The 26614-nt window shown below is 38.3% G+C and overlaps 1 protein-coding gene across 1 annotated transcript in view; it reads right to left on the reverse strand.

Moving 5' to 3' along the window:
• Nucleotides 1-26614, reverse strand: part of KCNH5 (potassium voltage-gated channel subfamily H member 5) — a 302237-nt gene that overhangs the window by 268979 nt on the left and 6644 nt on the right. The window contains exon 2 of the mRNA XM_045451190.1: nt 4670-4793. Within this exon, the coding sequence (XP_045307146.1) occupies nt 4670-4793 (124 nt within the window). The remainder of the gene's footprint in view (nt 1-4669; nt 4794-26614) is intronic.

The raw sequence follows: 26614 nt of genomic DNA on the forward strand, positions 1-26614 counted from the left end.
TAGCAAAACACACGGGGTGTTTCATGCAATCAAGTAATAATTGTTTGCATAAGAATATTACTTTGAGGGGCCCCTGGGTGGTTCAGTCTGTTAAGCGTCCGTGTCTGTGTCTTAATCTCAGCTCAGGTCATGATCTCAGGGTTTGTGGGATCGAGCCCCACCTGAGGCTCTGCACTGACAGCACAAGACTGATTGGGATTCTCTCTCTGCCCGTCCCCTGCTTGGTCTCTATCTCTCAAAACAAATTTTTTTTTAAAAAGAAAGTTATTTAAGGGGTGCCTGGGTGTCTGTTGCTCTCTCTCTCTCTCTCTCTCTCAAAAAAAAAAGTGAATAAACATTTAAAAAATTTTTTTTAAGTTCTTTTCTAAAAGAGAATATTATCATTTGAAAATGCCATCTCTAACAACAGTGAAGAAAGAAGAGCTGGGGGAAGGTTTGCATACTTCTTCCCACAGTGAAAAAGCATAACCCAATCCAAAGCCCTCTGCTCTCTTACCACCTCGAATACCATAACTCTTGGGAGCACAGAAGCACGTGAGACCTGGGTTAGGGTTTGTTGCAGAGTGAGCCATCTAATTCAACAAAGACAAATGCAAAACACTGAGCTGTGTCCTTAGTGCATACAAAAGTGAAGGAGATGAAATGCCTACCTTAAAGACACTTATAATCTGACACTGGTGGCAGGAGTTAAAAAGCTATTCTTCTATGGGAGAGAATATGCTGCAAGCATTTGTTTTAATAAACCCTTTTGTAGGACAGACCTCACATGCCAAAGAAAACAGGATAAAAGTGGAGGCAGATACGTGGAATCAAAGACAGATGGGTACAGGACTTTACAATATATTCAGATACGAAGGGCAATATGTCTCTAAAATGACAAAAGCAATAGCGATGAAACCCCAAGGGATAAGGAAAGCTAGTTGAAGGCCAGATGATGATGCCAAATAATGAACCAAAAGGGACTCAGAGGAGCAAAACCACATCTCATTGAGGGAATCATAAATAACGTCAGGTAGAAAATGGCATCTGAAACAGGCATGACATAATGATGGGATGTCCACAGTCCAAAAAGAGGAAATGGGCATGAGAGCATCTACAGTCCCTGGAACTCTCTATAGAGCCTGTTCCACAAGTAACGTCTACCCTAAAACTAACCTTTTCCTAACAAGCCTGCTGAGACATAAGGGAACAGAAAAGCTCAATACAGACCTCAACCTCCCAGAACTTAAAACACACACCTTAGTGCAATGGCAGCCTAGGAGCTCATACTCATCCAGTGGATGAAAAAGGCACGAAGACATCAGTGCTACCAAAGGCAGTCTCTCAGTGGGGGGGGAAGGGGAGCACAGTTTTCCATCACTCTTGCTTACCAATTTCAGACCTGGGAGTGAAGACCGAATGTGAAAATAACTTTAGAGAGAAAAAAGATTGTAGGGACAAGATAAGTGAAGGAAGAAGTCTGAACAGATTATTTCTCAAACCTGGCTAAACTCAGAATCATCTGAGCCGATGGTTAAAGGTACTGGTACCTGTTCCTACCTCCCACCTCAGGTGATGCTGATTCAGTAGGTGATTCCCAGAGGTGAGGTCTGGGAATCTATGTTACACAAAATCCCTCCAAATGATTCCTACATGTAGTCAGGTTTACACTCACTGGTATAAGATGAATCCCTGGCTTCCTTGAAGATGCAGAATATATATATATATATATATATATATATATATATATATATATATAGTGTATTGTATATGTTTTTAGCATAAATATACAGGAAAAAAAGATAAAGAAATCCCTGTATTTCCCCGGGCCAGTCCCTTAACATAACCCTCCCTCAGTTTTCTTTTGTGAAAAACAAAGGATGTGGAGTAGACAATAATTCAAATCCCTTACAGTTCCAAAGTAACATGATTTCGGTGCTTAGTTAAGTGAGAACTTTGAAGAGAAATTATCTCCAGTAAAAAACATCCCATCTGGCCTTACTGAAATACTGTGAAAAAGTTTTAGGATCTAAATTGGTTCCCTTTATAGAATTTCCTTTCTTTTATATGACCTTTTTTTTTTCATAATACTCTCTTTAAACTCACAAATATGGCATATTTTAGAAAGAATTGTAATAAATAATATAAATGTCAGATTATGTTTTACATAAGCCAAACAAAATAGCAAGTTACAATGTATCAACATTACCCAGTAGATGTGATTTACTCAAGATGTAAAAACTTCATTTTGATGTTCTTTAATTTTTTTTTCATGTTTACTTATTTTTGAGAGACAGAGAGTGAGCGGGGCAGAGAAAGAGGGAGACGCAGAATCCGAAGCGGGTTCCAGGCTCGGTGCCCCTCGATGTTCTTTAAATGTTCCTGAATTATGTCCTACTGTGTTGGGGGCCGTTTACTCTACTCTGTTCAAGACAGTTTTAGCAGCTCAAGAAGTGCTGATGCCATCAGTGGTTGCCTGATACGGGACGCTCCTTTGATCACTCAGCACCTGAGAATAATTCATGGCTCATTGTAAGTATTCAAAAACTATTTCTTGAAAGAATTAGTAGATTTACAGATATGGGAAAATCTTTTTCTTTGCACAAGTTCTCCCCAGTGGCTCTTAAACTATATGTTTGCATTAACAATTTAGTCTCCTTAATATTCTAATACAGTTTCCTGCTTTTGTACTGTCCTACAGTTTTTGTTTGTGAGTGTAGACAGATTCTAGCACCAATAGGGGAGGATGGGTGGCAACAAGTCTCCACACCAACAAACAATTCTTGGGACACCAGCTGGTTGTATCACCAGCTAGACCCCAAGACCTGACCTTTACTGCCCACCTGCTTATATGCACCGAACTTTGTCCCACATTTTTCCTTAAGCTTTTCTTTCCAGCTTATCTCTTAACTCCGGCAAATGGAAAGTGAAACCACCCTACTAGTGACAGCCACTGCCCTGACAAGACCTCCAGCAGCCAGGACGGCCTAGAGCATTTGAGCTTAACCTCAGACTCACACCTGCACAGATGGACCATGGAGTGACCTCTAGAATGACCGACAACTACATTTAGCTCATTATAGTATAAAATCTCCACCCAAGGAGGACCACAAGGCTCATCTACATAACATACAACGTGTGGACAGGCATGTTTCCTTAAGACGCATGCACGATGTTATGCCCACTTCTACATACAATGACAAGGCTTCCCTGTCTAAATACTCATCCTAATCCTAAATAAAAGGAATCCATTCACCCTTGCTCTGGGGAGGCTTTGGAAGCCATTCCCCTCTATCTCCTTATTTGCTGCGAATAAAGTTTTGTTTGCATGACAACTCCATCAGGTAGTTTCTGACTCACCAAGGAGCAAACTCATGTTGGTTCAGTTACAGCTGTCCTACAATTCAACTCAATTCCGAAACTACCTGGAGATGCAGCATAAGATTCAGTCCTACAAGACCACCCCCCACCCCCCAACTCCAGACACCAATTAAAAGCACAGGTTGGTACCTGTATTTCTGACCTACCGGCTACAGACTGGACGTTTCCGCAACCTTCATGGGTTTGTTCAATTTGCTAGAGCAGCACACAGAGCTCAGAGAAATCTTTTCTTTACTAGATCACTGGTTTACTATAAAAGGATATAACTCAGGAACAGCCAGACCAAAGAGATAGATGCACAGGCAAGGTATGGTGGAAAAACAGAGTGCCATCTCCAGGTGCGCTGCTCTCCCAGGCCCTCCACACGCTCACCAACCCTGTCCTTTTGTGTGCTTGTGGCTGCTACACTCCACAGTCCAGACTGATTAAATCCCTGACCATTGGCAATTAATTCAGCCTCAGGGCCATCCCTTCCCTAGAGGCTGAGAAGTTGAGGAGCAGGAGTACTGAAAGTTTCCACCCTCCTAGCACCTAGATGGTTCCCATGGCAACAGCCTCCACACTAAGGTTACTTAAGGGCCTTCCGAAAGTCGCCATTAACATAACAAAAGACACTTTTATTTCTCTGATCACAGAAAATTCCAAGAGTTTTAAGAGACCTGTGCCAGGAACTGTGTCAGATACCAAATATATATTTCCTATTATAAACCACAACATCACAGTGAGTCTAAGACAGGAGCTTCCCCTTATCTGGGGAGGATACGTTCCAAGACCCTCTCCCAAACCCCTCCCCCAACCCCTGTGGATGCCTGGAATTGCAGATAGTACCTAACACTGTATAAACTGGTTTTTCCCTAGACATACATACCTATGATAAAGTTTAACTTATAAATTAGGCACAGGGAGAGATCAACAACAGTAATAATAGAATAGAACGATTATAACAATACACTGTAATAAAAGTTATGTGAACGTGGTCTATCTCTCTCCCAAAACACCTTACTCACCCTTCTTGTGATGATGTGAGATGAGAAAATGTCTATATAATGAGATGAAGTGAGGTGAATCACATTGGCATCTGGAGGTAGTGTTAGGCTACTCTGGACGTGACATTGCATCAGGAGGAGCATCTGCTTCTGAAAGTACTTAACTGGGGGTAACACACCATGGGAAGCACGAAACCACGGGAAACAAAACCTCAGGAAGGAAAACCAGGGACAAGCGGGGGACTCCCGCAAGTGTAGCCATGAATCACAGTCAACATTTAGTTACACTTCAGAGACGATTCCTGAGCTCTTCTAGGACCTACCTGCAAGTGCTGCTTTTCTGCATGACGTCAGCTCGATGATAGCCAGAGAGTTTGCAAAAACCGTCATTACTATAAACTACTGGCCAATCCACAATCTGGGCGTTTCCCAGTAAGAAACTCGATTCTAAAGAAGAAAGAAGGAAAAGGAAGTTTTTTATCTGCATTTAACAATGTACTTCTTTCAAGGAAATGAAAAGACAAATTCATAGATAGACCAACGCAACAATGGTTTGTTATGGTACAATAACAAAACCTATTCTGGAGATTGACATAGTCAGTTCAGCGTGATTATCAAATGAGATCTGCAATAAGTACAAGATTTGCATACAAACAAAAACCCCATTGAAGAGAAGCCAGTTTATAATACCTCTTTGCATTCAAGTATTTTCTAAGCTATGAAGAACAAGTATGATTAATATTAAATAAAAGTTAGTGACTATAATAATTACACAGATTAATTTGTTAAGACGAGGGCTACAGTCACTTCTCCACAGACTAAGAAAAGAACTTGATAATATTGAAGCAAACTTGTATGACTCCTCCAAAAATTCTATTATAATTTTGACATACAATTTTGTCTATGAGATTGATCTTGAGAAGTCTAATTTAAAATAACAGAAGAGTCTTTTTTTAAATAAAATTATTCAAAGATATTCTTTTCAACCACATTTTACACAGAATTTGGAAACTATCATTATTCTAAATGAAAGGAACATCTCTGATCTATTTTACATAGAGAAGTGGTTTTGCATTAGGTATAAAAATTAATACAAAAATAATATCTTTTGGTATCAACCTTGACTGAAAATCTAACAGTTTTAGGCAGCACCTTTAGCAATTTTGTAAATCAGATGATAAATATGTTAACATTATAGTGAAACAAAATTAGAATAATATTAAGATATAGAAATAAAATATTTTTTAATGTTTATTATTCATTTTTGAGAGAAAGACACAGAGTGAGAGTAGGGGAGCAGCAGAGAGAGAGAGAGGCAAACACAGAATCCGAAGCAGCTCCAGGCTCCGAGCTGTCAGCACAGAGCCTGACACGGAACTAGAACTCACAGACCGTGAGATCATGACCTGAGCTGAAGTCGGATGCTTCGCCGACTGAGCCACCCAGGCACCCCTAAAATATTATTTTTAAAATAAATATTTTAAAAGAGTAAATTTTAGGGGCATCTGGGTGGCTCAGGCAGTTAGGCATCCGACTCTGGATTTCAGCTCAGGTCATGATCTCAGGGTTTGTGAGATCGAGCCCTGCATTGGTCTCTATGCTGACTGTGTGGAGCCTGCTTGGGATTCTCTATGTTTCTCTTTCCCTCTCTCTCTCTGCCTCCCCACCCCCCAGCTCATGCTCACGCTCTCTCTCTCTCTCTCTCTCTCTCTCAAAAATAAATAAACATTGAAAAATAAATAAATAACTAAAATAAAAAGAGTACATTTTTAAGGGAATACTATAACTCAAAAATTCAAAATATCTACTAAAGAAATCTCTTTTGAACTCATATTCAAAATAGCATACTAAAAAGAGAAATTAACTTATGATTTTAAGACTTTAAGCTTAGGGGCACCTGGGTGGCTCAGTTAAACATTGACTTCAGCTTGGGACATGATCTCATAGTTTATGGGTTTAAGCCCTACACTGAGCTCCCCACTGACAGTGCAGAGCCTGCTTAGGATTCTCTCTCTTCTCCCTCTCTCTCTGTCCCTCCCCCACATGCACTCTCTCTCTCTCTCTCTTGCTCTCTCTCAAAACAAAAAAAAATAAACTTAAAAAAATAAATAATAAAGACATAGACAAGTTGAAAGTGAAAGTGTGGGGAACATACACTACACAAACACTAAGCATAAGAAACCCAATGTGGTTATATTAATGCAAAAGACAAGAATAATAGAGATTAAAAGGAACAATTAATAATAGCAAAAGGGTCAATTCATTAGGAAGACATAACAGTCTCAATTGTATATAAAAGTATGTATACAAAAGCAATGAAAGAGCTTCAAAATACATGAAGGATAAAAATGACATAACAAAAAAGGAGAATTCAACAATTTCACAATAAAAATGGAATGTTTACTCTCTCCCGCATCAACTGGCAGAACAACCAGCTGTAAAAATGATTGAGGATATAGAATATTTAAACACTATCAACACTATCAACTAACTCTAGCTAACTGACATTCATAGAATACTCTACAGAATGCTACAGAATACACATTTTTCTCTAGTGCACGTGTAACTTTTACCCAGACAGATCTGATTTTGAGCCACAAAAATGAAGTCAATAAATTTCAAAATATGGAAATCACAGAGTATATAGTCTCACCTCAAAGCAATTAAATTAGGAATGAGGTGGGTTTTTTTTAATTATCTAAAAAAATCTACACTATTGGATATTACCCAATTCCTTTCTAGACTGGGTCTAGAAGAAGAAATGGGTCAAAGAAGAAATCAAAAGAAATTTAGAGGATATTTTTAACTGGACGTTAATGAAGTAACAACACATCAAAGTTTGTGGGATACACTTGAAGCAATACTTAGGGAGAAATTTCTCATTTTAAATGTTTATATTTTTAATAGATGAAAGTTTTAAAATCAGTTATCTAAACTTTTATATGAAGAAATTAGAAAAGCTATTACACCCAAATTAAGTATGAGGAAACAAAGATCAGAATGCAGATCAATAAAATAGAAAGTATTCAAAGAAAAGTGAAACTTGAGGCGCCTGGGTGGCTCAGTTGGTTGAACGTCCGACTTCAGCTCGGGCCATGATCTCACAGTCTGTGAGTTCGAGCCCCACGTCAGGCTCTGTGCTGACAGCTCGGAGCCTGGGGCCTGTTTCAGATTCCGTGTCTCCCTCTCTCTCTGACCCTCCCCCATTCATGCTCTGTCTCTCTCTGTCTCAAAAATAAACGTTAAAAAAATTTTTTTTAAAAAGAAAAGTGAACCTTGACAAAGTCAAAATTAATTCTTTGGAAACATTAATAAAAATGATAAGCCCCTAACAAGTCTGATAATTTAAAAAAAAAAGAGAACGAGAGAGCGAAAACACAAGTTACCAACATTAAGAATAAAAGAGAAGACATCACTGGATATATTACAGATAGCAAATGATAATAAAGGTATAGTGCAAACAATTTTTTGCCAATTAATTTTAAAACTTTGATGAACAAAATTTCTGAATAAGAAAACACCTTAAAAAGCACAAAAAGAAATGGAAAATCTTAATACTTGCTATCTATTAAAAAAAAAAAAAACTAGCCCAGAAGGCTCCAGACTCAGTGAAATCCTTCAAATATTTAATTTTTTTGTTTATTTATTTTTGAGAGAGAGACAGAGTGTGAGCGGGGGAGGGGCAGAGAAAGAGAGAGGAGACACAGAATTTAAAGCAGGCTCGAGGCTCTGAGCTGTCAGCACAGAGCCCAATGTGTGGCTCGAACTCACAAACTGGGAGACAATGACCTGAGCTTAAGTCGGACATTTAACTGACTGAGCCCCACAGGGGCCCCCTTCAAATATTTAAATAAGACATAATACAAATATTACACACTCTGTCAGAAAGTATATGAGGAAATATTTCTTAACTTTTTTAATTTATTTTTTATTAAATATAGTTTATTGTCAAATTGGTTTCCATACAACACCCAGTGCTCATCCCAACAGGTGCCCTCCTCAATGCCCATCACCCACTTTCCCCTCTCCCCCACCTCCCATCAACCTTCAGTTTGTTCTCAGTATTTAAGAGTCTCTTATGGTTTGCCTCCGTCTCTCTGTAACTTTTTTCCCCCTTCCCCTCCCCTTGGTCTTCTGTTAAGTTTCTCAGGATCCACATATGAGTAAAAACATATGGTATCTGTCTTTCTCTGCCTGACTTATTTCACTTAGCATAACACCCTCCAGTTTCATCCACATTGCTACAAATGGCCAGATTTCATTCTTTCTCATTGCCAAGTAGTATTCCACTGTATGTACAAACCACATCCTCTTTATCCATTTGTCAGTTGGTGGACATTTAGGCTCTTTCCATAATTTGGCTATTGTTGAAAGTGCTGCTATAAACATTGGGGTACAAGTGCTCCTATGAATCAACACTCTTGTATCCTGTATCTTAACTTGTTTTATGAGTCAGCATTATCATAACACCAAAATCTGACAATGGCTGTTAAAAAAAGATTACTGACAAACAGATCGTAGGAATGTGGTTGCAAAACTCCAGAAGAAAATATTGGCAAATAGAATTCAGCAATATATATATATATATATATATATATATATATATAATAACCAAGTAGGGTTCGTCTCATGAATGTAAGGCTGATTTATCATTATGAAATCAATCAATGTAATCCATCACATCAATAGAATAAAAGAAAAAAATCATACGATTGTTTCTCAATAGATGCAAAAAAAAAGCATTTGACAAAACTCACACTTGTTCATGATTAAAATCTCTGAGCAACCTTGGAAAAGAAGGAAACTTCCTTAAGCCGACAGATGATACCTACTAAAAAATCTATAGCTAACATTATTCTTAAGGGTGGAATACTGAATAACTCCCCCCTTAAGATCAGGAAAATGTCAGGGATGTATATTCTCAATGCTTACACTCAACATTTTATTGGTGGCCCAACTCGTGAAATAAGGCAAAAAAAAAAAAAAAAAAAAAAAGTAAAAGGGAAAAAACACAAAAGTTACAAATATTGGAAAGGAAGATATAATGACTTTCTATTTGCAGGTTGAATGATTGTTTACAGAGAAAGTCCTAAGGAATATTTAAAGGAACATCTAAAATTAATAAGTGAATTCAGTGAGGCTCCTGGGTGGCTAGTCGGTTAAGCATCCAACTTCAGTTCAGGTCATGATTTCATAGTTTGTGAGTTCGAGCTTGGTATCAGGTTCTGTGCTGACAGCTCAGAGCCTGGACCCTGCTTTGGATTCTGTATCTTCCTCTCTCTCTCTCTCTGCCCCTTCTCTGCTTGCGCTCTCATTCTCTCTCTCCACACCCCCCCCTCAGAAATAAACATTAAAAAAATAGTAATAAGTGTATTTAGTAAGGTTGCAGGAAATAAAGTTAATATAACAGTTAATTTTGTTTCTATATACTAGTATTAGACAATTGCAAAGTGAAAAACAATTTCACTTAGAAGGATGTCAAATACTTAGAAATAAATTTAACGAAAGATGTGTAAGGCCTCTAGAATGAACACTAAAAAAATTCTCCTTAGTTAAATTAAAGGACACTTAAACAAATGGAGAGCTATGCCATGTTCATGAATTGAAAGACTGGATATTTTTTCAGACATCAACTCTCTGCAAATTGATCTATAGATTCAATATAATCCCAGTGAAAACAGTAGTTGACAAAGTAATCATAAAATATTATGAAAATATGAATTACCAAAAATAATCCAAAATAAAATCTGAAAAAGAAGAACCAAGCTGGGAAAACATACAACCAATAAAGCAAATTAAAAAGTTCAGAGATAGACCCTCACAAAAATGGTCCACTGGTTTTTTTGCATAGATGCCAAAGCAGTTTAATGGGTAAAGAAAAGTCTCTTCAATGAACTCAGCTAAAACAACTGTATGTCCACATGAACAAAAGTTGAACCATCACTGCTACATCACACGACACACACACACACACACACACACACACACACCAATTTAAAGTGGGTGATAGACGTAAATATAAAGGTGAAAACTAAAAGGAAAACACAGGAAAAAAATATTTGCAACTTTAAGGAAGACAAGAATTTCTTAGATAAGACTCCTATAGCAATCACTGTAAAAGAAAGTGTTAATAAATACATTAGACACCATCAAATTAAAATCAAGTGCTCATTCAAGGACATTTTCAAAAAAAAAAAAGGAAAGGAAGTCCATAGACTAAGAAAATATTTACAATACAGATATCTGAGAAAGAACTCCTATCCAGGACATACCAAAAAAAATCCTACAAAAGGACAAATGACCCAGTGAACAACATGGGCACATAACTCAAACAGACATTTCACTAAAGAAGATAAACAATGACCAATAACCACAAGAATAAGATGCTCACCATCATCAGGCAGCAGGGAAATACAAATTAAAAGCACAATGATGCATCACTCAACCACTAGAGTGGCTGTAAAGGCTAATAGGACAAAATGTTGACGAGAGTGTGAAACAACTGGAACTCTTTATAAAATACTAATGAGAATAGAAAATAGAACAATCACTTTGAAAAATAGTTTCTTGTAGAGTTAAATATTTAACCATGACCAAGAAATTTCATTCTTGGGCATTTCCTCAAGTGAAACAAAAACATATGTTAACAAAAAGACTTGTAAGGAAAATGTTCACATCAGATTTATTCATAGCAGTCAAAAATTGAAAACAAGGTAAACGTCCATCAGCAAGAGAATGGATTAAAAATTGTGACATAGTCCTACAAGAAAAGCCACTCAGGTCTAAAATGGAACAAACTACTCACACATGCAACAGCATGGGTGAGTCTGATAAACATTATAATGATAGCTAGAAGCTATCATTTCATTCATATGAAGTTTAAATACAGGCAAGGCTAATCTATGGTGATAGGGATCAGCACAATGATTGCTAAAGGGAATGGGAGGGAGACTGATAGGAAAGAGTCAAAAAGAACTTTCTGGGGGAGGTCATTGTTCTCTATCTTCATAGAGGTATAAGCTACACAAGTATACACATTTGTCAAAACTAATTGAACTGTACACTTAAAATTTGTGTGTGTTTACCACTAATAAATCAATTCCCTCAAATTTAAAAGAAAACCCATGGAAGAAGAAGGACCAAAGATTCAGAAGCGTTAGGGAAACTGTGGCATTTGAAATGAACCTTAGCTATGAGAATCGTAATACCTTTCCTTGATACATAGGGTGGTTATAGTAGAGATTAAAATGAGCTTATTCCTACAAAAATGCTTCATAAAGTATAAATAAATTCTTCTATAAATATATGACATTTTCATTTATGTATAGCATCAAGTATAAATAAATATAACATGATCACCAAAAATTAACTTTTCTCCTCTTAGCCCAGGCTGGAGTCTAATCAGTTTACTCTCGCTAATCCATATGCTGTCCACTTCATGATGAGGCAACAGTGGCAGTCCATTCAGCTACATGTTCTCCCTGACTCAACTGATCTTACTTTTGACACTAATGTTCACTGTCTCCCCTGAATTCCTGCCTCCATCATCCTACTACTACTCCTCATCCAAATATAGACTCCCAAGTGCTTACATCATCAAATTGCCTCTCAGATTTAGAAAGCCTTCTAAAATCCAGCTATACCCTCCCTACCTATACAAACATATTTCTCATTACTCCTAAAGTCTCTACTATTACAATTAAGTCAGTTTTCTCATTATGGTCCCAAAATATACTCACTCATGATGCCTATTATCCACTTGAAACACTTTTCCCCCATCCCTTTACCTATCAAAACCTTTCAGAACCAGACACATTCTATGAGTACCACTCAGCCTACATCCCCCTCTGACTACCACCATATCTGTCTCCAACCCCTCACTGGACAAACTTTCCAAAAAAGTTGTATGTTCCCTTTGGTTCCATATTCTCAGCTCCTATTCATACAACTCACTCCTATCTAGTTCTTTCCTTACCACTCCAGGAGAAACAAGATCACCAACAGCCTCTACATGTTACCAAATCAAAAGGATGCTTTTTATTCATCTCACTTGACAATTCAGAAGCCCTGGTAACCACTCCCTCCTGAAAATTTTTCAATCTTTAGCTTTCATAAAATGACTGTCCCCTGGTTCTCTGAGCAGTCCTCCATTTCCTTTGCAGGCTCAACATTCTTTATCCAGTAAGTAGATACTAAAGTTTCTCCACATCAGTTCCTCTTATACTTCACCTGTCTCCATAGATTCCCTAACTCATTACTTTATATCTCCAAACCAGACCTCTTTTATAAACTCTAGATCTTGATATCCAAGTTGACATAGATATCCTCTTAGATATCTTTAGTGGACCTCAATATAATAGGTCCATGACCTTTCATTCCCCCAAATCAGGTGCTTTTCCAGTGTTTCCTATCTTAGACAATGGGATCACCATCCATGAAATTATGTAAGCCAGAAATCTTAGAGCCATCTTTCAACATCCTTCTCATTATCCTTGTACTTAATCCATGACCAAATCCTACTAATTCTATCTCTTCAAATTTTCAAATCTCTCCATTTCTCTGGATCCTCGCTATCATCTCCCAAATCCAAGCTTCCATTATCTCTCCCCTAGATCACTCCAACAGCTACCTAATTGTTTTACACCAACCCTCTCTGAGATTTTTTTCAATGGATTGTCCATACTGAAGCCAAAGAGGTCTTTCCAAAATTCAAATTGATTCATGTCCTCTACCCTGATTTTTCTTATGTTTTTGTAAGCTTCAAGTTCTCTCCCATCATAGGGTCTTTTAACTTGTCATTCTCTTTGCCAAAACACCAGTCTTTTCCTTACTTATATGATTGACACCTGCAGTTAGTTAGATCTTAACTCAATTGTCATGACCTCAGTAAATCTTTCCCTGACCTTCTGACCACGTCATCTCTAATAGTTCAGACATAATGCACCTCTTCCTCACAGCCCTTATCACAGTTACAATTTTATACCTATTTGTGTTATGATACGATGAATGCATATCTGCCTGTTGGGGTGTAAGCTCTATAAGGACAAAGCCTATATCCATTTTGGTCCCATTTTATCCCCCTGTATCTAACATGGTGCCTGGCACATAGTAGATGTTTGCTTGTTGGTTGACTATATCAATAAACACAGGAATTAATGTATTCATGTGAGATCTCTTTATATAATTGATATCATGAAATTTATTATGCACTGCCTCTCTAAATACTTTACATATGCTACTTTTTAACTTCTTGGATAATATAGTCCTCAGGATTCTAAATTTTGTGCCTACTGTGCCCACAAAAGTTGCAGTATAGTAATTATTTATTGATTGAAATAATTGCCTGTATCTCGGGAAACAGAAACCAAAGGTTCTAAAAACGAACTACCATAAACATGAAAAGTCCTACTGAGGGAGGCTTTCTCTCCCCAAGAAACTAATCAAACCAGTGTTTTTCAAACTTTTTTTAAGTTGAAGCTCATAGTAAGAAATTAATTTTACATAGTATCTCAAAACATGTTTACACAGGTGCACACATGCACTACACAAACACATAACTAAAAAACAATTTCTCAGAAAACACTTACCACGAGAGGTCCTCTTTTTTAACTCTATCTCAATTTTTTGGTGTGCTAGTCAGGACCCATTAAATCAATTTTATACCCTGAAGTAAGAGTTCTATTTCATAACACCCTAAACAGCCCCAAAGTCTTGCAGACCTCCTTCTGTCATAAACAGACTTGTTTTCAAGACATTTGGTAGGCTTTGGATTAGGAGCTCTAACTGTTCCTAGTTAACTCTGCTATTAAAAATATTAAACTGCTCCCATCATACCATTTTCAATAATGAGAAAATTAAGACTACAGCTCAGAAGGGCCTAGCTATTATCATTCATTTATTGTTGATATATTACTTCACTTACACTCTAGTAACTCCACGGAATAACAAAATCAAAGCAACCTTTAGCAGAGCCCATACTCTGTGCTAGGCATTGGGACAGATCATCTACCTGTTATCTACAGATTATCGTACCTGTTTTCTCTAATCTGGAAAACAACTCCTCTCTGTGATGAGTCAGAGACTCATCAAGACCAGATTCTTCAGGAGCAGCAACTACAACAGAGGTTCTCTACATCCTAATTCTTGACTGAGATATTTGCAGATTCAAACTTTTTTAGGTAGAATTGTGTCTTTTTTTTTTTCCTTTTGCTGGAATAGAAAAGTAGGAAGTCTAAGAATGAAGTCCTAAATCAACTCACAGGAGGGAGGATTGTCATATTAGCTTGAAAACAGAGTTGTTCAGAGGAAAAACAAAACTCCACAGAAATTGGAATCGATCCCATTTTTCACAATATATACTTGATTTTAACCAATAAACATAGAATATGGACTATTCAGATATTTACCAGCTACACATTTGAGTATTCGCTTACAGATTCAATCAGACCTAACAACTCAGAAGAGTTTTTTTAAACAACTTAAAGATTAACAAATAGTCTAGGAAATATGGCATCCATTCATCTTTATGCTTCAAGTTTGATATTATCCATTTAGACCATCAGAGCGTGAAGTAACTCTGTGTTCACTAGCCCTTACCTCAAGGTCTTAACAATTGCACATTAGCGATATGTGCTCTGGGTTTATGGAGGACAAGCATAAGAACTGCTTTTCTCATTTCTGAAGGTTTTATAAAACTGTAATTGAGAAAATAGCCACAGTGCTAGGTACTTCATATAACAAGTTATCAACTGGTAAATATTCATAACAATCAAATTACCACAAAGAGCCCTATTCCCAAACTTTCTGCCAACACTCGGATCCCTTCTCAATACTCCCAAGGGAGCTACTCCAGAAAACCTGGGGAGTTTATTAGGTTATTGGTTTCCTCACACACAAGCTGGAGACAGCAATACCTACCACTCTGGGTAGTTTATGGAGATGAAATAGAGTAATGAAAGAAAAATCTTTATAAATCAACTATTGGAGCAAAAAGTCTTTATTAACTAATAATTGTTGTTATTTATTATGTACAAGATTCTTGTACAATTGCATCATATATGCAGACAGAGCATCCTATGTGTGAGTTCTGTATATGTGTGTACAAGCAATGAACTAGAAAAAGGACATAGATATTTAAATAGTGACCCTGCAAACCAGAACCTATAAAAATTGTATTTATCACTGAAATACACTAAATACACTAAACTACAAAATAAAATATTAGGAGGAGAGGGGTGAGGACAAAAGAAGGGGAAACAGATTTCCTTTTCATGTCAAAGGTTAAATTAGATGAAAACTGATAAATACTAAGTAGACTATCCAGGATCTTCCTTGGGTTATTTGTCTATTTGTTAATTGAAATATAATTTGTGAATCTGAAACATTCACACAACTGTTCCATTTCCTATACTCATAAAAATTATTGTTTTAGTGAATGTGAAATCTGGTATTATTAACAAACATTAAACACAGGATAGCAAATTAATTAAAATTGTTTCCTGAAAATTTTTAATTTCTTTTGGCTTTAAAACATGGTGGAGTGGGGTGCCTGGGTGACTCAGTTGGTTAAGCGTCTGGCTTTGGCTCAGGTCATGATCTCACGGTTCGGGGGTTCAAGCCCTGCATCAGGCTCTGTGTTGACAGCTCAAAGCCTGGAACCTGCTTCGGATTCTGTGTCTCTCTCTTTCTCTGCTCCTCTCCCATTCATGCTCTGTTTCTCTCTCCCTCAAAATAAATAAACATTTAAAAATATATATTTTAGGGGGCGCCTGGGTGGCTCAGTCAGTTGAGCGTCCGACTTCAGCTCGGGTCATGACCTCACAGTCTGTGAGTTCGAGCAGGGCGTCGGGCTCCGCGCTGACAGCTTGGAGCCTGGAGCCTGCTTCCGATTCTGTGTCTCCCTCTCTCTCCGCCCCTCCCCTGCTCACACACTGTCTCTGTCTCTCTCTCTCAAAAATAAATAAACATTAAAAAAAATAGAAGAAAATAAAAATATATATATATTTTTTAATGGTGGGGAAAGCAACCTGGCAACCGAGAAATAACTTCTCTGCAAAGGAGATAAGTTGCAAATCTTGAAAGTGAGACCAGTTAAGAAGTTTTGGAAACACAAAGCTATTAAGTTAATTGCCCAGAATTCTTGGTGACCACCACCATCCTCATTGTTCTGGACTGAATGTTTGCATCCTTCCAAAATTCATATGTCGAAACCCTAACCCTCATGTGAAGGCATTAGGGGGTAGAACCTTAGGGATGTGGTTAGGATTCAAAAAGGTCATGAGGGTGAAGTCTCTCATGAATGGGATTAGTGCCCTTGTAAGAGACACAAGATAGTCTGCCTTCTCTGCTGTTCTCCACGTTGTGAGGATACAATAAGAAGTCAGCTGTCTGCCACCAGGAAGAGAGTTCTCACTAGAACCCAACCATGCTTGATCTCGGACTTCCAGTCTCCAGAACTGTGAGAAATAAATTTCTGTTGTTCAGAAGCCACCAGATTTATGACATCTTGTTAGAGTAGCTCAAACAGATTAAGATATTTATCAACCAATCTTGCTAGGGAAACCAGTTCTGATTTGTCCTCACAACTCTTGGCACACCAAGAGCCATGAATTCTGGAAAATTCAACCTTCTTGGGATCCAGACTGTTTCAGTCCTTGAAGATGTTTGCATGCATTTCTTGTCCAAATGATTCAAATACGCACTATGTTCCTGCATGAGGGGCCTAAGAATCAGGTCATTATCTCTACTGGGTGGTAGCAGTCTAGTACAGCATTTCAGAAGCTGTAATTCTACACATGAGCAGATTCTCAAGAGAATCTCTGCAAGAGGCTCAGCCTTAAAACATCTCCTATTCTTTTAAAGACCATTCAGTGTTTTCTCAGAGATAGACATGAAATAAAACAAGCACTCTTCCCTCAAGGGTTAGAAGGAGGTCAAAAAATAAATCACAAGACCCTGATTCACAATGGCCCAGTAGGAATCATTATGAGTTGCTCTCAATTTTGATTCCATATTTAATGGGGATGAAGGTTGAGGAGAATTGGAAGGGGCCCCAGGAGTTACTCATTCCAGGCCTCACCCCTCAAAGATTCTGTTTTAATAGGTCTGGGTGCGACCCAGGCACTGGTATTTGTTTTTAAATCTTCTGAGGTGGTTCTAATGGAGCCAGAATGGCTACTGCAATAATTCCCAAATACTGGCGGCTGCCATAGAATCCTGTCATGAGTGTCAAAAATATCAAAAATAAAGATTGCTGGGGCGCCTGGGTGGCGCAGTCGGTTAAGCATCCGACTTCAGCCAGGTCACGATCTCGCGGTCCGTGAGTTCGAGCCCCGCGTCGGGCTCTGGGCTGATGGCTCAGAGCCTGGAGCCTGTTTCCGATTCTGTGTCTCCCTCTCTCTCTGCCCCTCCCCCGTTCATGCTCTGTCTCTCTCTGTCCCAAAAATAAATAAAACGTTGAAAAAAAGAAAAAAAAAAGTTTAAAAAAAAAATAAAGATTGCTAAGTTCTAATGCGGACACACTGAATAGACTCCCTAAAGATGAAACACAAAAATGCAGCCACTGAAGGCAAGTCCCATGCGCAGCTAGCTTTGGGAAACTGGCCTAGTACTTTGCTACTCAAAGTGTGGACCAGAACCACCTGGAAGTTTGCTAGCAATGCAGACTCCAGGACCCACCACAGACCTGATGAATCAGAACCTGCATTCTAACCAGATCATCAGGTGATCTTCAAGCCCATGAATGCACTCATCTTACACTTGCTTTCCTTCCTTTCATGGGTGGGAAAGCAGACCAGGAAAGTGAAAGGACCCAGTGCACACAGGAAAAAAGTGTCTGGTGGGGGACAAACGCACAGCCAGGCCTCGCTGACTAAGGCTTTCTATCCTATCACAGTGTATTTTTGAACTGCTATCTAAGCTTTTGTTTTGCTTTGTTTGAACATAAAGGACGCACTTCCTTGTTACAGCACCATTTCTTCGGATAATAGGAAAATAACCACATTCTATGTTACTGCATATTAATGCCATTTCTAAAGGAGATCATATACAAACTATGAGGTCAATAGTCTTGGCCGATAGAAATTTCCCAAAGAAAAGAAGTTATATTTGATCAATAACAACAATATAAAAGTATGGGAGATATTCCTTCCCTTTCTACAATTCCAGAATTGTAGCAATTCCAGAAAAGCAGTGTTTTCCTATGAGCTGCTCCATCACTCCCTGTATCTGACATGATAATACAGGTGTTTGTTTGTTTGTTTGTTTGTTTGTTTGTTTGTTTTGTTTTTAAGAAAACTATACTCTTCTGTGGTCCACAAATTCCACGGACATTAACAAAGTGAAACACCTTTTGGGTGTTACAAAAAGTGTAACCTTTTGGGGGGTTAAATATCTCTCTCTCTCTTGGTCTCTCTCTTTCTATTTCTCTCTCCCTCCCTCCTCGTCCCCTCAATTTTCTTTGCAAGATGACCCTCAGAGCCCTAGCACTGAGAAGTTTTCATACATTTTAGGAAGTGAGGAGACACACGAATTCCAGAGTACTGAGGAAGAGCAAAGACATCAAGTGGGGCTGAGAAAGGAAAAGCACTTCACAAAAATAATCCACAAACACTGAACAAAACACTTTCACTAAGGTATAGTTTTTCCAAGGTCTAGGGTTGCCTCTGAAGGCAACTGACAGGATTTTCCCTCTGACTGTATTCATTTAGTCCTTACTTTGGAGAAGCACACCACCCAGAAACTGGGGCCGTTATCCTTACTAGGCTGAAAGCCTTACTACCCAGGACAGAGCCACTCCGACAGAGGTTCTGTGCAGGTGGAAGCCCAGAAAGCTAGCTGAGAGCTATTTCAAGCTGCTCTCCAGATCCCAGGGGCCTCTGTGGAGAAGGGCTTGATCACAGCTGCCCATAGCTTCAACTTCCACTCCACCCTCCAAAATCTTCTGAATCAAAGAGCTAAAGAATGCACATTCTGAAAATCAATGACCAAAGAGGGTAATTTGAAGCTTAAAAGCAACACCATAAAATCCACGTAGTAATTGCTAACGTTTTCCAAAAGAGATTGGCTAAAGAGGGCATTTCAACAATGCTTCTTGTCAAATGTTCACTATAAATTTAAGTTTTGGTTTGGGATTTTGGTTTTATTCAAAAATGTATTTGGTTTCTGGTCTAAATCAGCCTCTTATGAAAATCTGAAGCTACCTGTTTCTAATCCACAAGGACAACCAGACCAACCAAGCTAATTATCCAGCCTGTGATATTCTTTTCTGAACTTCTGTAAGTAGAGTACAGAAGTCCCCTCCGTACACAGTCACACTAAACTAAGCCCCCCTTGCCTTCATTTGTCTTCACTTCAAGGGAATGAAAAGGAGCTAGATAAAGCCATGATGCAGGTGATGTCCAGAGTTTCACTCCAAAGCTGGCTCTCAGGGAAACCTTCCCTACCTCTATCTATACTCAGATGCTCAAGGCGAAACCCAGAAAGGCATCCTTCACACCTCTTCATTTATGCCATCCAATTCACCACTAAACCCTAATAATTCTACCAGTGAAACGTGCATGTCCAATGCATCTACTTCTCTCCATCTCTACTGCTCCCAGACCAGCCCAAGCCACCATTATCTCTTGCCTGGTCTAGTCCAACAGTCTCCTCGATGGTCCCCTACTATGACTCCTCCTCCTTCTGACCTAACTTGTTGTTACAAAAATAATCCTTATGATCTGAGTGGAGATTTGTCCACTGCAGTTGGAATACAATGCAAACACCTTGCCCTGAAGAGCTAAGCCCTGACTTTATCTTTTTGTGCTCACTGCAATCCAACCACACTAGCCTTTGAACTTCACAAACTTGGCCCCACATTTTCTCTGTCTCTCCTTAGGACTGTTCACCTGTTTTCTCTTCACCTGAGATATTTTTTCTGCCCACTTATCATCTAGCTATCTCTTACTTTGGTCTCCACTTTACACTACTGTCTTAGAAAGGCCTTCCCTGACACCGTCTCCCAATTGAAATGAATCCCTGTATACTTAGTCACAGCATCCTTTCCTTTTCTTCACAGTGCTTACCACAATTTGTAATTATATATTTGACATGGGTTTGTCGAATACCTTTCTCTCCTACCAGACTTCAAGTTCCCTGAAGTCAGAGAGCATGTCTGTTTGTTCATCACTGAATCCCCACAAGTGTTTGTTGAATGATCAAATCAAATATAAAAATTCTGATTTCTATTTAAAGTCACACAATCAGGAGCACCTGGGTGGCTCAGTCAGTTAAGCATCCTACTTCGGCTCAGGTCAAGATCTCATGGTTTGTGAGTTCGAGACACATGTCAGGGTCTGTGCTGACCGCTCAGAGCCTGGAGCCTGCTTTGGATTCTGTGTCTCCCTCTCTCTCTGCCCCCACTTGCACTCTGTCTCTCTCTCTCTTTTTCAAAAATTAACATTAAAAAAATTTTAAGTCATATAATCAACAAACAATAATTAGAACAAGGCTGGACATTGTCAAGAAGATAGATAAGGACCGTGCTGGGTATTTTTCTTCAAAGAACTGACAATTCTGAAAAAAAAAAAAAAAAAATCAGAGGTTCCTAGCAGATTTCCCTGCACCCTGGAAACTTGAAAATTTAAATCATGGAGTGTATATTACTTTTTAAACTTGTCTTCTGGGTGAGTGATATCTATAGATACATTTAAGTTCCATAGAACAGTAACAGCAGAACAATCCCCAAAGCACAAACAGCACGTGTTATTTGGGTTAAATACCATCCTGGCACAGATGGCTAAACAAAAGCATAAATAACTTATATGTCATATCCACATCCACAACATTGATTTCTGGGAGATGCATTGCTCACTTCCACTATGTAGTAACAGAATATAAAGCTGGTCTCTTTCCTGTTCTTACAAATACACCTTTACCCTACAGCTCTATAGCAAGGGAATGTGTGCATATGTGTGTGTGTAGACACATACACTTTGTACCTTCCACAATGAGACTAATTATTATATAATAATATTGGCAACATTAAGCAGACCATCACTGTGAGAGTTTGAAATATGCAAAAAAATCTGTTAATTTATTCAAACTTGTTCAGCTGTTATCAAAGATAAAAATATGCCTCCACTTTTCATCTCCTTCAAGATCAAAGGTACATTTTTAGGTTTCTATGTTTCTTTGATGGCATTAATTTCATCATTTTTCCATCTAGCCAAAGTGGCTCAGAATACTTGAGATTGTTTAACACATATTTCTAAAATTTTAATGGCAGGAATAATAGCAATTTTGTTATAGAAAATATTTCTACACACTGACACACGAAAGAATTCCCAACAATTCAAAATTTCTACTTTTAATAGTCAGTATTTCGTTCATGAGAAGATGGGTTTCTAAAAAGTATACTGGTCAGAAGTATTAGAAGCAAAAGGTAACTGCAGTAATGACCTGTATGACTCATGTTTCAGAATACAACAGAAAACCTTAACCCTGATATAAATAATGATGAATTTTTACAGAAGTTTATTACAATGAGATTTCTTAAAATACCTAAAGCCATAAGACAGTCACTAGTTACATAATCTTGGACAAAGGCTAAATCAGTCAAAATGTATTTATCAGGGGGGAAGAGTGTTACATATTTAATGGTTAAGCATCACTTTTAAATCCTGCAAATAAACAAACCTTGTTTTTGCAAAAGAACTGCATCTGTTCTAAAGGGATTATATATTTTCTTTGAAGTTAACCTTTTAAGGCAATCAACACTAATGGCTAGATAACTAATGAAGAATTCCAATTAAAAGATGAGTGTAACCTGCACACCTGGTAGAAATACAGAAGCGAGGCTTTTCTGAATGCATTTACAATCTAATTAATTTTCTAAAGCTTTGTTCTATTTTCTTTCCTACTATCTATGCAATAGGAGCTAATTGTGCAAGGAAAAGATACAGATCACAAATTCAATTCAATTCTCTCCTTTGGCCAGATTTCACTGGGCCAGTTACAAAAAGCCAGACATTTCTGCCTTCTTCTTTGGCCTCTGCAAGCACTGCCAGTTACTGAGCTAAAAAGTACTGATGTTTCTTTGGCTCTAAATAGTAGTTTTTTTGTTGGAGGGAAGAGTAGTGTTTGTTTGTTTGTTTGTTTGGGGTTTTGTTTTTCCCCCCCAAAGAAATAGGCCCTTGGTCAAGTGAGTCCAAACGCTTTAAGCTTAGACTCATCAATTTATGACTTAAAATCTCAACTACTTAATTTTTTTTTTTTTAATTTTTTTTTTCAACGTTTATTTATTTTGGGGACAGAGAGAGACAGAGCATGAACGGGGGAGGGGCAGAGAGAGAGGGAGACACAGAATTGGAAACAGGCTCCAGGCTCTGAGCCATCAGCCCAGAGCCCGACGCGGGGCTCGAACTCACGGACCGCGAGATCGTGACCTGGCTGAAGTCGGACGCTTAACCGACTGCGCCACCCAGGCGCCCCTCAACTACTTAATATTTTGTTTTCTTCAGGTTAAAAAAGGAAGGAAGAAAATCTTCCCTGCCTTACCTTATCTAAAGAAAATAGGAAAAGGTGAATATTTATTAAGCCCTTACCATGACAAGGTACAGTACAAGAACTGCTACATTTATGGCTTTGCTGAGTCTTTCCACCAACTTGCCAGGTAAGACTTCTAATCCTAGAGAGGCCCAGTGTTTCACCGTGGGTAAGGGCTCCTGTTACCAGGACAGGAGTCTCTGTCATCAAGATGGAATGCCTTTGCTCTGTGGAAAGCACTGTTCCCTGAGCCTTAGAAATGTCCCCATAGCGCCTGGGTGGCTCAGTCGGTTAAGCTTCCAACTTCAGCTCAGGTTATGATCTCATAGCCTGTCAGTTCGAGCCCCGCGTCGGGGCTCTGTGCTGACAGCTCATAGCCTAGAGCCTGCTTCGGATTCTGTCTCCCTCCCTCTCTGCCCCTCCCTCACTTGCACTCTCTCTCTCAAAAATAAACATTAAGAAAAGAAAGAAAGAAAGAAAGAAAGAAAGAAAGGCCCCCACAGAGTCTCAGAAAGATTGCATGTTACTTTGATTATGGTTGCTCTAGGAGAGAGAAGGACTGCTTTAGAAATGAATGCGGAGAATGTATCATACCTTTCATTCCTCACACAGAGATAAGACATTTTGTTCCTGAGCACAGTTAATGAAGCAACTCTTCTTTCCACCTGTAAGTCTTTCTTTGGTTCATCATATCTATATACATTGGCTTCATATGATGTCAGTTGTGGACATGTTTCATGCCCTGAGATAAATCAGTATAGTTAACTGGCATGAATTTACGTACTTTGCACACAAGTGCTGTGTAGTAATAATAACTAAAAACAATATTTTGTAATTTAGTAGTAATAACTAAAAACAATAACTAATCTGGTTAGAAAGCAAGACTAATATTATACTGACCTGGAAGTCAAAGAAGACCCTCGGGTTTCTAGACTAAAAGACTAAAATTAACAACAACAACAAAAAGTTTTTATTTGAGTCTAGCTGCAACACACAATGTTGTGTTAGTTTCAGGCATACAACATAGTGATTCAACCTCTCTATAAGTTATGCTATGATCACAAGTGTGGCCACATTCTGTCACCATGTAATGCTATTACAATGTCATTGACTATATTCCCTATGTTGTAACTTTTATTCCCATGACTTACTCATTCCATAAGTAGAAGCCTGTATCTCCCACTCACCTTTACCCATTCTGACCATCCTTCTATCCTCCTTCCCTCTGACCACCATCAGTTTGTTCTGTATTAATTTATAGGTCTGATCCTGCTAAAAGACTAAAATATTAGAGACACCTTTGACAGAGATGGGGAAACAGCAAAGCACGTAAGTCTGTTTGAAGCTAAAACTGGTGATAAATTCAATTCTGGCCACATTTGAGGTTTAGATTACTTGTGAGAAGTACAAGAAGTATAAGAAGAGGCCACTAGAAACACAAGACTGGGGCACAGGGAGGAAAAAGTTTAAATTATGACAGAGGACAAGCTTGCTCTGAAAAGGAGTGTGCATGTGTGTAAGAAAGATGGTTGAAGTTTGAACCTGGAAGACTATTCAGTCTTCAGGAGAGGGGAGGGAAAGACAAGGGACAGGGCAGGGAGAAGAGGAGAGAGGGAACAGGAAAGCAATAGAAAGGGACTAGAAAGAATCCAGGAAAAAGGGCAGGAGAAAGTGCAAAGTCATGAAAGACAAAGGCGAAACAAGTGTCAGAGAGGGTAGCGGAGCATAGTGTCGAACCCTGCGAAGTCAGAAAAATACGGAAAAATAAAAGGGCTTTGGATTCACAAGAAGACTCATTTGTAATCTTCTAGGACATTTCAACATTACAGACAGAAATCGTTTGAAAGAAGTGCAAAGGAAAATGGTAACCAAGAATTAAAGACATCAACTATAGATGGTGCATTCAAAGATTCAAACATCCAAATGATAGTAGTAACTAAACACAAGGATACTGACATAGTATTTGTTGTGTGCCAGATACTGTTCTCAGTACTTTGTATATATTACCTCATTTAATCCTCACTCCAATACCATGATCTAGGTACTCTTATTATTGTATGTTACAGAGGAGAAAACTAGGGAAGAATAAACAAGTTATAGTGCTAGCCCCTCACAGAATAAAAAAAAAAAAAGAAGCATTATATCTATCATTGTGCATATTATGTATCCCCAGAACTTAGATCCGTGCCTAGCACGTAGGAGACAATCAATAAATTTTCATTTCAGTAATGAATTATTAACCAAAAAGAATATGAATGTCAAGCAAAAGGATGGGAGCTGTTTGTAGGGGACTTTATTCTGGAGCCACTTAACCCTGATTGAAGAACTGTTCTATTCTCTCAATGCTGTAAATATATGAAAATAAACTCATTGTGCTTTAATTGCCCCAAATAAAAAATATGCCAGCAGACAGAAAAGGCTTACAGAAAAGATCAGGATAAAAGTTAACTCCTCCCCTCAATCCAAGTGAGTTGTCTGATTTTCCGTTAAACTTGGTGATCTGAGGCTGGCCCTGCCATCTCTAAAAAGCCAAAATCCATTTCCTCTCCTCTGTGGGATACTACACAGAACCACAGGGCAAAACTCACTCAGAAGATACTTAAACTGGTAAGGATGGGTTCCCAAGGACAAAACTTGCCATGCCCTAACTGCAAAATTGTTTCTTAACAAAATTAATCAGAATCTACAAATTTCTCTATGATTCTTTCTCATATAAAAGAGTCTAGCTTTTCAACTCTTAGAGGGTAGAACAAGACCAGTAGAAAAATTTTTGTCTGGAATAGATGAGCATGAGAACACTTACACGTTCGCCTCTCGTGCTTGCACGAGTCCCGTGTGAGTTGCCCTGTACGATCCCATTTCTGCTTTCAGATCTACCCATTGACTAGATACCGGAAACTATGCAATTACTTACACAAGCTTACTTAATAGACTTAATCAGCATTCTTTTGGGGAAAAAAAACAATTATGGACTTGTTTAATTTAGGAGACAAAATCAAAAGACATTTATTCAACTAGTACTTGGTGCTATGTACTCTTCATAGTGGAAGATATAGAAATATGAGTCAGGTATGACCCATATCTTTAAGGAGCTTAGTTCATATAGCAACATGTTCATGACTTTCTAGTTATATGTCATTACCTCCAGGGACTGCTATTAACTGTGCACCTAAGCTCATATCTCAAGTAATAGGACTTCATATTTAGTATGTATATTTCTCTAATAGGAACAGACCCTGGGAAAGAAATCCATTTCAATAAAATTTCAAATAGCTTTCAACCACTCTTCCTTTCTAATTTTTTTATTGCTCTTTAATTAATTTTTCTACCTTTTCCATATGAAAACGTAATGTATTTCAAAACTACTATCTTTAATTTTTCCATTTAAAACTAATTTTGTTTGGGACATTTTGAAGCATCTCCCAATATTTGGTTTCTAATCCTATGAAAAAGAAAAAGAAATTCCTGAAACCAAGATTCAGACTTCCCAATTGACAAGAAACAAAACCTCTTAAAGTAATATTATCTCCAACCCTATTCTGAGGAAAATTCAGTAAGTTTGGAAAATTTCAGAGAATGTTTGTTTTAGCTCTGTATTTTATTTTAAAAGTCTGGGGGCGCCTGGGTGGCTCAGTTGGTTGAGCGTCCGACTTCGGCTCAGGTCATGATCTCACGGTCCGTGAGTTCGAGCCCCCCATCAGGCTCTGTTCTGACAGCTCAGAGCCTGGAGCCTGTTTCAGATT

This window comes from Leopardus geoffroyi, chromosome B3, assembly GCF_018350155.1.
Source record: "Leopardus geoffroyi isolate Oge1 chromosome B3, O.geoffroyi_Oge1_pat1.0, whole genome shotgun sequence".
NCBI classification, from domain to species: Eukaryota; Metazoa; Chordata; class Mammalia; order Carnivora; family Felidae; genus Leopardus; species Leopardus geoffroyi.